General features: G+C 38.3%; 1 protein-coding gene across 1 annotated transcript in view; it reads left to right on the forward strand.

Moving 5' to 3' along the window:
• The window catches only part of LOC105000191 (phosphatidylinositol 4-phosphate 3-kinase C2 domain-containing subunit gamma-like), a 128,733-nt gene that overhangs the window by 91,356 nt on the left and 21,902 nt on the right, over positions 1-15,475 (forward strand). The window contains exon 7 of the mRNA XM_010855917.1: positions 461-555. Within this exon, the coding sequence (XP_010854219.1) occupies positions 461-555 (95 nt within the window). The remainder of the gene's footprint in view (positions 1-460; positions 556-15,475) is intronic.

Here is a 15,475-nt window from a genome sequence, read left to right on the forward strand (position 1 = left end):
GCCCTAGGAAGATTATGCTGGTAATTGTGTACAATATGGGTTACATTTGGGTTCTGGGGATGGGCAAGAGAGTGTTCTAGCAATTTAGGCAAAAGATCCATATGCATCTGAACTAGGTGCCATGGAACTGGAAAGGAAGAGACGAGGTAAATATATGGAGTATATTTTAGTTTTAGTCTTTGAATGTTCAGTGTATCATGTGGTCATGCTCTGTCACGTCCAACTCTTTGCAGCCCCATGGACTGTAGATCACCAGGCTCCTCTGTACATGAGATTTCCCAGGCAAGAATACTGGAGTGGGTTCCCATTTCCTCTTCCAGGGGATCTTCCCCACCCAGGGATCAAACCCACGTCTCCTACGTAAGCAGGCGCATTCATTACCACTGAGCCACCTGGGAAGCCCCCATCCCATGATCAGCCACTTCCAATTTAACTCACTGAAATTCTACTCTTTCATCAGGTGAGAAGTTTGCTGACAAGAAGCCTAAAGTGCAGTTAGTCATATCCTACAAAGACGCGAAGCTGACCATACTTGTGAAGCACATGAAAAACATCGTGAGTTTCTCTTATCTAATAAGAAACATGTAAACCTACATTTAGAAATAACTTTCTTCCTTTAAGCAATTAATGTCAACACTTGTGAGAGGAATGGGGCCAGCCACCAAGTATCAGTGAGGAACAATGAGCCAATTACAGTATTCGTATGCTCAGTGTACAGGATAATGGTGATCCTTGCTGGAAAGGCTATAACATATTTCACAGGTAAAGTCCTAAAATGAAAGTCAGACTTTTTTCAAAGTAAACTGTCAGAACAAGTCAAGTCCAGCATAGCTAGAATATTGAGAACCAAAAGAAGGAAAAGAAGAAGAAAAAAAAAAAAAAACTAAGTCCCAACAGTTTACATCTGTCTTATCAAGCTAAGCTTCATGGAAGGCTGACTCATCTCTTTGAACAGTGCCAACACCTTCTATGTGAAGCCAGAGAAGTAATTTTCTCACAGATTCCCATTTAGTGCTTTGAACACTTATCATATTCTGATATAATTGCTCAAAGATGTTTTTCTTCCCTCAAAAAGTAATAATTTTTCCAATAACAGGGACCCCCCATCTTTGCATCCCCAGAACCAAGAATGGTAGTTAGCCTCTAAGGAAAACCAAAAACTGCTCTATTATACCCCATTACTCCCTGAAGATGGGTCAAGTCAGAGAGACCAGGATGGCAATTGCTGCTGCTAAGTCACTTTAGTCCTATCCAACTGTACAACCCCATGGATGGCAGCCCGCCAGGCTCCTCTGTCCACAGGATTCTCCAGGCAAGAATACTAGAGTGGGTTGCCATTTCCATCTCCAAGGATGGCAAATGGATCATGTCATTAAGAGAGGGAGCCTTCTGTGTCACAGTTAGTCTCTCAGTCATGCCCGACTCTTTGCAACCCTATGGAGTGCAGCACGCCAGGGTTCCCTGTCCATCACCAACTCCCAGAGCTTGCTCAAACTCATGTCCATTGAGTCGGTGATGCCATCCAACCATCTCACTCTCTGTCATCCCCTTATCCTCCTGCCTTCAATCTTTCCCAGCACCAAGGTCTTTTCCAGTGAGTCAGTTCTTCACATCAGGTGGCCAAAGGATTGGAGATTTAGCACCAGTCCTTCCAGTGAATATTCAGGACTGACTTCCTTTAGGATTGACTGGTTGGATCTCCTTGCAGTTCAAGGGACTCTCAAGAGTCTTCTCCAAACCACAGTTCAAAACCATCAATTCTTCAGCTCTCAGCTTTCTTTATCATCCAACTCTCATATCCATACATGACTACTGGAAAAACCTTGATTTGTCTAGATGGACCTTTGTTGGCAAAGTAACATCTCGGCTTTTTAATATGCTGTCTAGGTTTGTGATAGCTTTTCTTCCAAGGAGCAAGCAGCTTTTAGTTTCATGGCCACAGTCACCATCTGCAGTGATTTTGGAGCCCAAGAAAACAGTTTCTCATTGTTTCCACTGTTTCCCCATCTATTTGCCATGGAGTGATGGGACCAGATGCCATGATCTTAGTTTTCTGAATGTTGAGCTTTAAGCCAACTTATTCACTCTCTTCTTTCACTTTCATCAAGAGGCTCTTTAGTTCCTCTTCACTTTCTGCCGTAAGGGTGGTGTCATCTGCATATCTGAGGTTATTGATATTTCCCCCTGCAATCTTGATTCCAGCTTGTGCTTCATCCCAGCCTGGCATTTCTCATAATGTACTCTTCAGAGAAGTTAAACAAGCAAGGTGACAATATACAACTTTGACGTACTCCTTTCCCAATTTGGAACCAATCCGTTGTTTCATGCCCGGTTCTAACTGTTGCTTCTTGACCTGCCTACAGGCTTCTCAGGAGGCAGGTCAGGTGGTCTGGTATTCCCATCTCTAAAAATTTTCCACAGTTTGTTGTGATCCACACAATCAAAAACTTTAGCATAGTCAATGAAACAGAAGTAAATGTTTTTCTGGAACTCTCTTGCTTTTTCTATGATCCAACAAGATGTTGACAATTTGATCTCTGATTCCTCTGACTTTTCTAAATCCAGCTTGAATATCTGAGTCACCTTTAATTGGTTAAACGTCTGAATCTGGATGCAGTAAGTGGCAAGGGTAACACTAAGCCTCACTAGCTTCTCTGGTCTTCCACTAGCCTAGCAAAATGGATCCTCCACATGGCAAAACTCCCCGGAGAATCCACTAATGTGGCAAGTCAGAAGCACTACTTCGGCTCTCTCCTTTGTGCATATAAATCTCTAAGGATGCACTTGGATGGACTTAAAGGAGCAAACTCTTCTCAACATGATGTGCATCTGGAACATACTAGCACTTGATAAATATTTGTTCACTGAAAAATATTTGGCATAATTTTCAGGGAATACATCCTTTATAAATTTAGTATTAGCCAGACATCCAAAGATGCCTGTCTGTAAATCTGTGTTGTTTGCAATCAGCAATTTTTATAAGAACTGGGCAAATATTATTAAATGTGCTTTGTAGAACTTTTACTCTTTAAAAATAATTATTTTCAATTGCTTTAGCTTATTTAAGTTATATGCAGAGGGCATCATGAGAAACGCTGGGCTGGAAGAAGCACAAGCTGGAATCAAGATTGCCGGGAGAAATATCAATAACCTCAGATATGCAGATGACATCACCCTTATGGCAGAAAGTGAAGAGGAACTAAAAAGCCTCTTGATGAAAGTGAAAGAGAAGAGTGAAAAAGTGGGCTTAAAGCTCAACATTCAGAAAACGAAGATCATGGCATCTGGTCCCATCACTTCATGGGAAATAGATGGGGAAACAGTGGAAACAGTGTCAGACTTTATTTTTGGGGGCTCCAAAATCACTGAAGATGGTGATTGTAGCCATGAAATTAAAGGATGCTTACTCCTTGGAAGGAAAGTTATGACCAACCTAGATAGCATATTGAAAAGCAGAGACATTACTTTGACAACAAAGGTCCATCTAGTCAAGGCTATGGTTTTCCAGTGGTCATGTACGGATGTTAGAATTGGACTGTGAAGAAAGCTGAGTGCTGAAGAGTTGATGCTTTTGAACTGTGGTGCTGGAGAAGACTCTTGAGAGTCCCTTGGACTGCAAGGAGATCCAACCAGTCCATTCTAAAGGAGATTAGTCCTGGGTGTTCTTTGGAAGGACTGATGCTAAAGCTGAAACTCCAGTACTTTGGCCACCTCATGCGAAGAGTTGACTCATTGGAAAAGACTCTGATGCTGGGAGGGGTTGGGGGCAGGAGGAGAAGGGGACGACAGAGGATGAGATGGCTGGATGGCATCACTGACTCGATGGATGTGAGTCTGGGTGAACTCCAGGAGTTAGTGATGGACAGGGAGGCCTGGCGTGCTGCAATTCATGGGGTCGCAAAGAGTCGGACACGACTGAGTGACTGAACTGAACTGAACTGAGTAAGTTAATCAGCTTAACTGAGAACAGCAGTTGTTTAAGACAGTCTTAGGCTGGGAAATGAAGATTAAGTTAGATATAATTTATAGCAATATGTATGTTCATGGACTTTAAGAATCTATATAAATACACATGATAAAGAAATAGTATTTAAGAAATAGTGTTAATCAATTTAACAGAATTTATATATATATATATATATATATATATGACATATAATGGGCAATTGAAAATAGTCCTCTTGGAAACTATACATGTATTTCAGTAATGTCATTGCTGAAGACATTTTAGAACATGCCTGTCGACATTGCTTTTAGATCTGCAGATAAACCACACAGTAAGCTTGTTGATATTATTCAACAGTCACGCCTAATGTTTCATCAAAAACAGTATTAACCAACCTGATCACTCATTTTATTCATTAGCGAAATCCCCAAATTACTTTTGACAGTTTTCAAAAATGCATTTTACACTCCGATCAAGTTGTACTACCAATAAGTATATTCAAAACGAGTGTGATGAAAGCATAAAGGAGGGGAGTGAGTTAGAGTAAGAGTTTAAGATTTGGATCAAGTTATGAGTAAATGGAAAATGAGACAGTGAATCCTTTAAAAATTTGAAAACTGCTTGGAATTCCCCAGTGGCTCAGACAGTAAACAATCTGCCTGCAACACAGGAGACCAGGGTTCAATCCCTGAGTGGGGAAGATCCCATGGAAGGACATGATCACCCACTCCAGTATTCTTGCCTGGAGAATTCCATGGACAGAGGAGGCTGGCAGGCTACAGTCCATGGGGACACAATTGAGTGACTAACATGTTAGGGCCACTAGGGCCTATATGTTGCCAATGCCCTTGAAAGGGAAGTTGTTAATAATGAAGTCATGTTTCCTCCTGGTTGTTCTCTGCCCCCTAATCTCTTAACATTGCCCTGGAACTCATCTCTTTCTCTCTTTTAAAAATATTTTCTTTGCCTCACCTCACAGATGTGGGATCTTAGTTCCCCAACCCAGGTTCAAACCCTTGCCCCTTGCATTGGAAGTAGATTCTTAACCACTGGACCACCAAGGCAGTCCCTCTTCGCTTTTTATTGCCAGGCCTGTAGCTTTAAATACCCTTTACATGTCTTTTCCTTCTGTATTTATAATACAACTTGAAAGTCTCCCTAAAATCCAGTTATATGTACAACTGATTACTCAACAACTCTAGTAGAAATTCAATAGGCATCACGACTTAACATACATCCAGTCAAACTTCTGATTATTGTCCCCCTAAACCTGCTTCTTTGGCAACTTGTCTCACCTCTAAATAATACCCTTATCCTACTAGTTGCTCAGGTTAAAATCTTTAGAGTTCTTTTGACTGCTCTCAAAAACTACATCCCAATTTATCAGCAAATTCTCAGTTTCATCTTGCAAAATAAAGCCAGGATTCCATTGTGTTTTACCACCACCACTACCACAATTGGATCAAGCTGCCATCTATTCTCACTTGAATTACTGCTGTTGCCTCTCAATAGCTTTCCCTGATTTTACCTTTATATCAGGAGCTCCCAACCTCCAGGATCTAATGCCTGATGATCTGCAGTGAAGCTGATGTAATAATAATAGAAATAAAGTGCACAATAAAGGTAATGTTGTTGAATCATTCCCAAACCATCCCCCCACCCCCTAATCCATGGAAAAACTGTCTTCACGAAACCAGACACTGGTGCCAAAAAGGTTAGGGACTGCTGCTTTATATCTTTTTAGTCTTTTTCTAACCTAGCATCCAAAATATTCCTTTGAGAATAAAAGTCAAATCCTATATTCCTCTGCAGAAGGAATCTCATTCTACTTACAATGATAGCCAAGTACCACCCTTGACCTCTCCAGCTTCACCTCACGCCTCTTGTAATCAGTCCCAGAGTCGTGTCAGACTCTTACAACCCTGTGGACTGTAGCCTGCCAGGCTCCTCTCTCCATGGGATTTCCCAGGCAGACTCCCTAAATCACTCCATTCCAGCTGCAATGATTTTCTTCCTATATCTTGAATACTGAAGCATGTTTCTGCCCCAGGGCATTTGTACCTACTACTCAGCATACCTTGACTGCTCTTCCCCAAGCCCATGGTTCAAATTCCCCAGTGGTTCAATCTCACATATGCTAAACAGCTATTTTTACTGTCACCTTTTCCCATGAGGTCCTCTCCTACTCCCATATATAAAATTGCGGAAACACCCCTGTTGGTTGGCACTTCCAAACTTCCTTCCTCCACTGCCCTGTTTCAGTGTTATAACCCCAGGGCTAAAGCAGGGTCAAGTATATCATAGGTGCTCAATGAATACTTTGTTAAATAAAAGAATGTTAAGTTACTTCTAATGTGGACAACAATCTCTCACCTTCCCAAAATCATCACAACAAAGTTCTCACGCTTTGCATTTTTCACAGTTTCTTTTAAATGACTACTTTATTTCTTTGGCTTATCTGAAGACTGAGATGACACTATAATGCAAATGACAAAAAAATCTATCTATAAATTCTCAACACATTTTCTTTGCTCATTTCAAGTTGTAACTAATTGTTATTTATTTTTTTCGCCTTCAGTATTTTCACATGCTTGAGTAATCAGACTAAAGAAGTTGTGTTTGATTTTATTTTAATATTAAAATGAATTATTCTGCCTGCAGTTCTGTTATATTTGATAGTAAGCTTGATGAAAAGAATTGTTTATCTTATATTAAATCTTTGAAGCTTTGCTGTCAGAACTACTTCCCTCTTGTGAATTCACAGCCTAAAACAAAATTGCTAAAATTCTTCCCTTTCAAAGCCACACAATATGATTTATCCTAGTGAACAGGGACTGACAAAATAGTGCAGTTATTGAGAACTGACCAAGATTTTTAAAAATAATAGTTCAGTTTGTATAACCGAGAAACAGAAAAATGATTTACAGTTAAAATATGTCTTTAAATCTTTCTAGTGTTTTCCCATGTAGCCTACATTAAAATGCTCTCTTCCACTGACTTCTGCGATCTCTCTTTGCATTGCTGTGTGTCTCCTGGTCTTGTGGATTCCCCTAGTGTTGTGTCATTTCTAGACTGTTTTCTTCTACCTGCTCCTGAGTGATCACGTTCCAGAAGCCTCTTAAGATAATCAGTAAGGATTACTGATTAGCATCAGTAATGGCATCAGTAGGGATGCCAAACCCCCTTCTGATATGGAATATGCTCACACCAGGAGAGTCTCCTTAGTCTGTAACAGAATAATAAGTCATTTCATATGAAGAGCAAGTAATGACCGGGAAAGTCGGATATATCTCAGCTGGAGTGCTCTTTAGTCCTTTCCTAAGACACAAAATGGCAGAAAATCCTTACTGTATGAAATCAACGGAAGAGAGAGAAGTAGTCAAACACAACAAAAAGAACTAAATACACACATTAAATTTTATTATGTTTTATTTTAAAAAATTCTTACAGTTTTACTACGTATTTGTAGTCTGGCGGGGGCTGGGGGGTCTTGTTTTTAAAATCCACATTCCTGGATGCAACTTCCATGACATTGACTCTGTCAGTATGGGTTGGGATTTCTGCATCTGCCTTTTATAGGCGATTCGTGGATTCCTCTACTCTTGCATTTCTAGACTTGTTTTCTTCTCTCCTGCTCTCAATTCTTTTCAATTTTTTAAAATCTAGACCTTTAAAAGAAATTTGTCATTGCTCCATCTTAGATTCACTTTATGTAAATGAATGACAATTTCTTGTTAAAGGGAAATTTTCTAATAATAATTATTCAAACAATTATATTTGCCCTGTATTCCATGAATAAAAATTGTTCTTCCAGAGTTGGCGTATTATGACATCCATTTCCCATTTCAAAGAATAAATGAGATGCAAAGCAATGAACAGTGAGGAGTACCCAGCCCAGATATACATAACTTACTTTGTTTCATGACTTTTCAACCAAAAAATTGACCCTCAAAGATTACCAATTGTTTCTTAAGGAAACAAACTATGTTGTAGTTCAGTTGCTAAGTCCTGTCCGACTCTTCCCAACCTCACGGATGCAGCAGGCCAGGCTTCCCTGTCCTTCACTATCTCCCTGAGTTTGCTCAAACTCACATCGATTGAGTTGATGATGCTTCCAACTATTTCATCTTCTGTTGCCCACTACTCCTCTTGTCCTCAATCTTTTCTGCCATCAGGGTCTTTTCCAATGGGTCAACTCTTTGCAACAGGTGGCCAAAGTACTGGAGTTTCAGCTTCACAATCAGTCCTTCCAATGAATATTCGGGGTTGATTTCCCTTAGGATTGACTGGTTTGATCTCCTTGCAGTCCAAGGGACTCTTAAGAGTCTTCTCCACACCACAGTTCAAAAGCATCAATTCTTCAGTGCTCAGCTTTCTTTATAGTCCAACTCTCATATCCATACATGATTACTGGAAAAACCATAGCTTTAACTAGACAAACCTTTGTTGGCAAAGTGACGTCTCTGCTTTTTAATATGCTCTCTAGGTTAGTCATAGCTTTTCTTCCAAGGAGCAAGCATCTTTTAATTTCATGGCTGCAGTCACCATCTGCAGTGATCTTAGAGTCCAAGAAAATGAAGTCTCTCACTGTTTCCATTGTTGCCTCATCTATTTGCCATGAAGTGATGAGACAAGATGCCATGATCTTTATTTTCTGAATGTTGGGTTTTAAGCCATTTTTTTTCACTCTCCTCTTTCACATTCATCAAGAGGCTCTTTAGTTCTTCTTTGTTTTCTGCCAAAAGGGTGGTATCATCTGCATATCTGAGGTTATTGATATTTCTCCCAGCAATCTTGATTACAGCTTGTGCTTCATCCAGCCTGGCATTTGCATGATATGCTCTGCATAGACATTAAACAAGTAGGGTAACAATTCACAGCCTTGACATACTCCTTTCCCAATTTGTAATCAGTCTGTTGTTCCATGTCTGGTTCTAACTATTACTTCTTGACCTGCATACAGATTTCTCAGGAGACAGGAAAGGTGGTCTGGTATTCCCATCTCTAAGAATTTTCCACAGTTTGTTGTGGTCCACACAGTCAGAGGCGTTGGCATAGTCAATAAATCAGAAATAGATGTTTTTCTGGTATTCTCTTGCTTTTATGATGACCCAGCGGATGTTGGCAATTTGATCTCTGGTTCCTCTGCCTTTTCTAAAACCAGCTTGAACATCTGGAAGTTCACGGTTCATGTATTGCTGAAGCCTGGCTTGGAGAATTTTGAGCATTACTTTACTAGCGTGTGAGATGAGTGCAATTGTGTGGTAGTTTGAGCATTCTTTGGCATTGTCTTTCTTTGGGATTGGAATGAAAACTGACCTTTTCCGGTCTTGTGGCCACTGCTGAGTTTTCCAAATTTGCTGGCATATTGAGTGCAGCACTTTCACAGCATCATCTTTCAAGATTTGAAATAGCTCAACTGGAATTCCATCACCTCCACTAGCTTTGTTCTTAGTAATGCATACTAAGGCCCACTTGACTTCACATTCCAGGATGTCTGGCTTTAGGTGAGTGATCACACCATCGTGGTTATCTGGGTCATTAAGACATTTTTTTGCACAGTTCTTTCGTATATTCTTCCCACTTCTTCTTAGCATCTTCTGCTTCTATTAGTCCCATAACATTTCTGTCGTTTATTGTGCCCATCTTTGCATGAAATGTTCCCTTGGTATCTCTAATTTTCTTGAATAAATTGCTTTCCTTTATTTCTTTGCATTGTTCATGTAAGAAGGCCTTCTTATCTCTCCTTGCTATTCTCTGGAACTCTGCATTCAGTTGGGCATATCTTTCCCTTTCTCCCTTGCTTTTTGATTCTCTTTTCTCAGCTATTTATAAAGCCTCCTTGGGCAATCATTTTGCCTTTTTGTATCACTTTTTCTTTAGGATGGGGTCACTGCCTCCTGTATAATATCATGAACCTCTGTCCATAGTTCTTCAGGCACTCTGTCTACCAAATCTAATTCCTTGAATCTACTCATCATCTCCATGTAAAATTATAAGGAATTTAATTAAGGTCATACCTGAATGGCCTAGTAGTTTTCTCTACTTTCTTCAATTCAAGCCTAAATTTTGCAATACAGAGCTGATGATATGAGCCACAATCAGCTCCAGGGCTTGTTTTTGCTGACTGTATAGAGCCTCTCCATCTTTGACTGCAAAGAATATAATCAATCTGATTTCAGTATTGACCATTTGTGTTGTTGGGAAAAGGAGTTTGCTGTGACCAGTGTATTCTCTTTACAAAACTGTTAGCCTTTGCCCTGCTTCATTTTGTACTCCAAAGCCAAACTTGCTTATAACTCCAGGTATATCTTGACTTTGGCATTCCAATGCCCTGTGATGAAAAGGACATCTTTTTGAGTGTTACTTCCAGAAGGCCTTTTAGGTCTTCATAGAACCATACAACTTCAGCTTCTTCAGCATCAGTGGTTGGATCATAGACTTGGACTACTGTGATTTTGAATGGTTTGCCTTGGAAATGAACTGAGATCATTCTGTGGTTTTTGAGATTGCACCCAAGTACTGCATTTTGGGCTCTTTTGTTGACACTGAGGGCTACTCCATTTCTTCTAAGGGATTCTTACCCACAGTAGCAGATATAAGGGCCATCTGAATTAAATTCATCCATTCCCTTCCCTACAAGTTCACTGATTCCTAGGATGTTAATATTCACTCTTGCCATCTCCCACTTGACCACATCCAATTTACCTTGATTCATGGACCTAACATTCCACATTTCTATGCAATATGGTTCTTAACATCATTGGACTTTACTTTCACCACCAGATACATCTGCAACTGGGCCTTGTTTCTTCTTCGGCTCAGGCTTCATTCCTTCTAGAGCTATTAGTAATTTCCCTCCGTTCCTCCCCAGTAGCATACTGGACACCTTCCACCTTGGGGCCTCAATTTTCAGCATCATATCTTTTTGCCTTTTCATATTGTCCATAGGGTTCTCGTGGCAAGAATATTAGAGTGGCTTGCCATTTCTTCCTCCAGCGGACCATATTTTGTCAGAATTCTTCACTATGACCTGTCCATCTTGGGTGGCTCTGCATGGCATGGCTCGTAGCTTCATTGAGTTACACAAGCCCCATCACCACAACAAGGCTGTTATCCATGAAAGGGGACTGTGGGGTGGTGGGGGGCGGGGGGGGCGAGGAGCAGGGGGAGGGCAGCTAACATTGTACTCAATGGTGAAAATCTTAGAGCTTCTCCTCAAAAATCAAGAACAAGACAAGGATACTCACTCTCACCACTTTTATTCAGCTAGGTAAGAAAAAGAAATTAAAGGCATCCAAATTGGAAAGGAAGGTATAAAAATGTCCCTGTTTATAGATGACATGATATTACATATAGAAAACCCTGACCACTTCTCAAACAGTTATTAGAATTAATAAATAAATTCAGTAAAATTGCAGGATATGAAATCACTACATTTTCCTCACTATCTAAAAATAGGGCATTCCTATGAAATCTTAAGTAAGCCAAAATGGCAAAAATGAAAAAGCAATTACCTTCAGGTGCATTTTGCTAACAAATTCACAGAATAAATCAAGATAAAGCATACATGCTCACAGACAGTTCAGAGCTATAGCAGCTTGATACTGAAGTTCTAAGTGTTGTTCTTGGGGAATGAGCTTGGCAGCATGTCTCACTGTTCAGGGTTCATGCTACCTTGAGCAATGAGAGCACTGCTATTAACAGATTGTTGCCCCCAAAAAACACTGAAGGCTGTTTTCACTTTTCACCTTTCCTTGTAAAAGCAAAAATTCTCTGGATTTTGTTCAGTTAGCAAAAACAGGTGATAATGTAGGTTTTTCCTAAAAGCAAAATGGCATAAAGCAAACTTCCAAAAAGCAGAAAATACATATATATACATATATATATATATAAATCACCTGCATTATAGTAATAATGAGCAATCAGAAAGAGAAATTAAGATAACAATTCCAAGTATAACTGCATTTAAAAGAATTAAATACCTAGGAATAAATTTAACCAAGGAGATGAAAGACCTGTTCACAGAAAAGTCATAAGATACCAAAATAAATTTGAAGAATTAAAAGTAAATGGAAAATATTCCATACTCATGAATTGGAAGAATTAACATTAAATGTCCATACTACCCAAAGTGGTCTACAGATTCACTCAATATTTTTTAATATAAATTTATTTATTTTAATTGGAGGTTAATTACTTTACAATATTGTATTGGTTGTGCCATACATCAACATGAATTCGCCACAGGTATACACGTGTTCCCCATCCTGAACCCCCTCCCTCCTCCCTCCCCGTACCATCCCTCTGAGTCATCTCAATATGAATCAGTTTTCTATCAATATCCCAATGGCCTTTCCAAAGAAACAGAAGAAACAATCTTAAAATTTGTATGGAACCATAAAAGACCCCAAATAGCCAAAGCAGTCTTGAGAAAGAACAAATTTATGGCATATGAGCCTAAAACATACAATAGGGGAAAACAGTCTCTTTAATAACAGTGCTTGGAAAACTGGACAGCTACATGCTTTAAAAAAAAAAAAAGGAACTGGGTCACTATCTTATACTTGTTGCTTTTATTTAGTTGCTACATTGTGTCTGTCTCTTTTGTGACCCCATGGGCCGTAGCCTGCCAGACTCCTCTGTGCAGGCAAAAAATAGTGGAGTGGATTGCCATTTCCTTCTCCAGGGAATCTTCCCAACCCATGGATCGAACCTGAGTCTCCTCCGTTGGCAGGTGGATTCTTTACCTGAGCCACCAGGGGAGCCCATCTTATACCATACACAAATCTTAAGTCAAAATTGATTAAGGACTTGAATGTAAGACTTGAAACCATAAAACACCTAGGCAAAAAAAAAAAAAAAAACACTGGAAAAAGGCTCCCTGAGATTGATCTTTCTGATGACTTTTGGATTTGATACCAAAAATAAAGGCAACAAAAGGAGAAATAAACAAGTGAGACTATATCAATCTACAAAGCTTCCACACATCATGGAAAGCCATCATCAACAAAATGAGAAGGCAGCTTACTGAATGGGAGTAAGATACATGATTAACAAATCAGATATCTAGTAAAAGACGAATATCTAAAATACAGAGACCTCATTTAATTCAGCAAGAAAACCAAACAAGCAAATTAAAAACTGGACAGATGATCTGAAAAGACATTTTCCCAAAGAAAATATACAGATGGCCAATAAGTAATTGAAAAGGTATTGCACATCACTAATCATCAGGAAAATACTAATCAAAACCATGGTGAGATATCACTTCACAAATAGAATGGCTATTATAAAAAAAAAAAAAAAGACAAGAAATAACAGGTGTTGGCAAAGATGTATAGAAAAGTGGACCCTCATCCACTGTTGGTGGAAATGTAAATTGTTATTTTCCCTTATGAAAAAATATGAAGTTTCCTGAAGAAATTGAAAATAGAACTACCATGTGATCTAGCAATTTTACTTCTGAATATTTATTCAAAGAAAATGAAAATGCTAACTCAAAATTATATGTGTACCTCCATGTTTACTGCAGCATTATTGGCTGTAGACAAGATGTGGGGGCAACTTAAGTGTCCATCAATGGATGAATGAATAAAGAAAGTGTATAGTCATACAATGGAATATTATTCATCCATAAAAAGAAGAAAATCTTGTCTTTGGTGACATCATGGATGGACTTTAAGGGCACCGTGCTTAGCAAAACAAGTCAGGCAGACAAAGAAAATACCACAAGATTTCATTTGTATGTGGAATCTAGACAAAAATGAAACCAAGCTTATAGATACAGATAATAGACTGATGACTGCCAGAGATCAGGGAAGGGGTGAAATGGAAAAAGGGAATCAAAAAGTATAATCTATCAGTTATAAAATACATAAATAACTGAGGATACAGCGTACAGCATGCTGACTATAGTTAATAACACTGTATTGTATATTTGAAAGCTGGGGAGAGTAGATTTTAAAAGTTTTTGCTATCATAAGAAAAAAATTTAACTCTGTGTGGTCATGGGTGTAAATTAGGCATCATAATCAAATCATTATGTTGTACCCCTAAAATTAATATAATGCTATATTGATGTTGTTCTATTAATGGTCTAATCCTAACCCTAACCCTAACCCTAAGCTTCATTTTTTAAGTACCAGTATAAATTTAAGGACTTAAATATAAAATATCTAAAATTAAAAATCTTGCACTCAAGAGAAGAATGGAGATGATGGGAGAGTCAGTAAACCAGAAGATAGATCAAGGGAAATTATCCAATTTAAAGAACATGGAGAAAAAATATTAGAAAAAGAAGAATAGAATTTTAAAGGTCTGTGGGAAAATACTCAAAGATCTAACATTAGGTCACATTTGTTTCTGGACTCCAAAGACAGAAGTAAGAGTTTGAGGCAGAAAAATATTTGAAGAAATAATTGCCAGAAATGTACAAAGTTTAGTGAAAAGCATACATTTATAAATTTAAGTACCTTATTGAGTACCAAAAGGAAAAGCTCAAACAAAAGCATGCATTTATATATTGTTCTCAAACTGCTAAAAACCAAAGATAGTGGGAAAAAATTGTGAAAGAGCTAGAGAAAAACAACACTTGGCAAGTAGGAGAACAAAAAAAAAAAAAATGTAGGTAAGAAATAACCAAAGCTGAAGACAGGGGAACATGTTAAAGAATTGGAAAATAAAAAGGAATGTCAATTTAGATTTCTGCAGACGGCATATCCCCTTCAGCAACAAAAGAAAAATGCCTATTCCAGTGGAGGAAAGCAAAAAGAATTTCATACCCTGGATTTGCAGAATGAGTTTTCCAGGCCCAAAATAAGAATTTGACATTCAGTCTATTGTTTTTAACTTTGTTAGATATAGTTCATCATTCCAACCGGTCATAACTCAGTCCCGATGATCTGATCTAGCATATTAGCCATAACTGTTTAGTTGGACATGATCAAGGCAAATATTTGAGGTATATGGATAAAAAAAAAACTGTTACATTTTACCTCTAAATTACTAGTTTCTGCTTTTTATAATTCATCTTTTTTTTTCCCATCTATCAAATATAACATCATCAAAGCTAACCTTCCAGTATTTATCTGTTCATCACAATTCCTCAGCAATCACTAACAAAACATAGTCTGTCTCTTGTATTTTGATTTCTCAGCACTGTAAATAGAAGCTAAGGCTTTGGAAATTGGAAATCATCTACAGTGGTTCAATGCAACTGTAAAAAAAAAAAAAAAATTTAATTACCAGTTAACTCAAATAGTTCTTCAGTATTATCTATTAGGTAGATTGTAAAAAGTAAATAAGGTTAATGCCTTACTTGTTACATGTTATTAAGACTGAGAAATGGAAAAACTTTTCAAGCTTCACAAGATACTCCAGTGAAAGTCTGGAGTCCTAGTTAGAATTCTGAACTTTTAAAAGCAATTCAATCATATGTACTGAGTCAGAAAAGAATTTCTATCTACTAGACTGTGACTTCTGTCTGGTTGCTAACTATATTAAGTAGAGGATTAAAAATTTTAATAT

This window comes from Bison bison, unplaced genomic scaffold (genome assembly GCF_000754665.1).
Source record: "Bison bison bison isolate TAMUID 2011002044 unplaced genomic scaffold, Bison_UMD1.0 scf7180017864370, whole genome shotgun sequence".
Taxonomy (NCBI): Eukaryota; Metazoa; Chordata; class Mammalia; order Artiodactyla; family Bovidae; genus Bison; species Bison bison.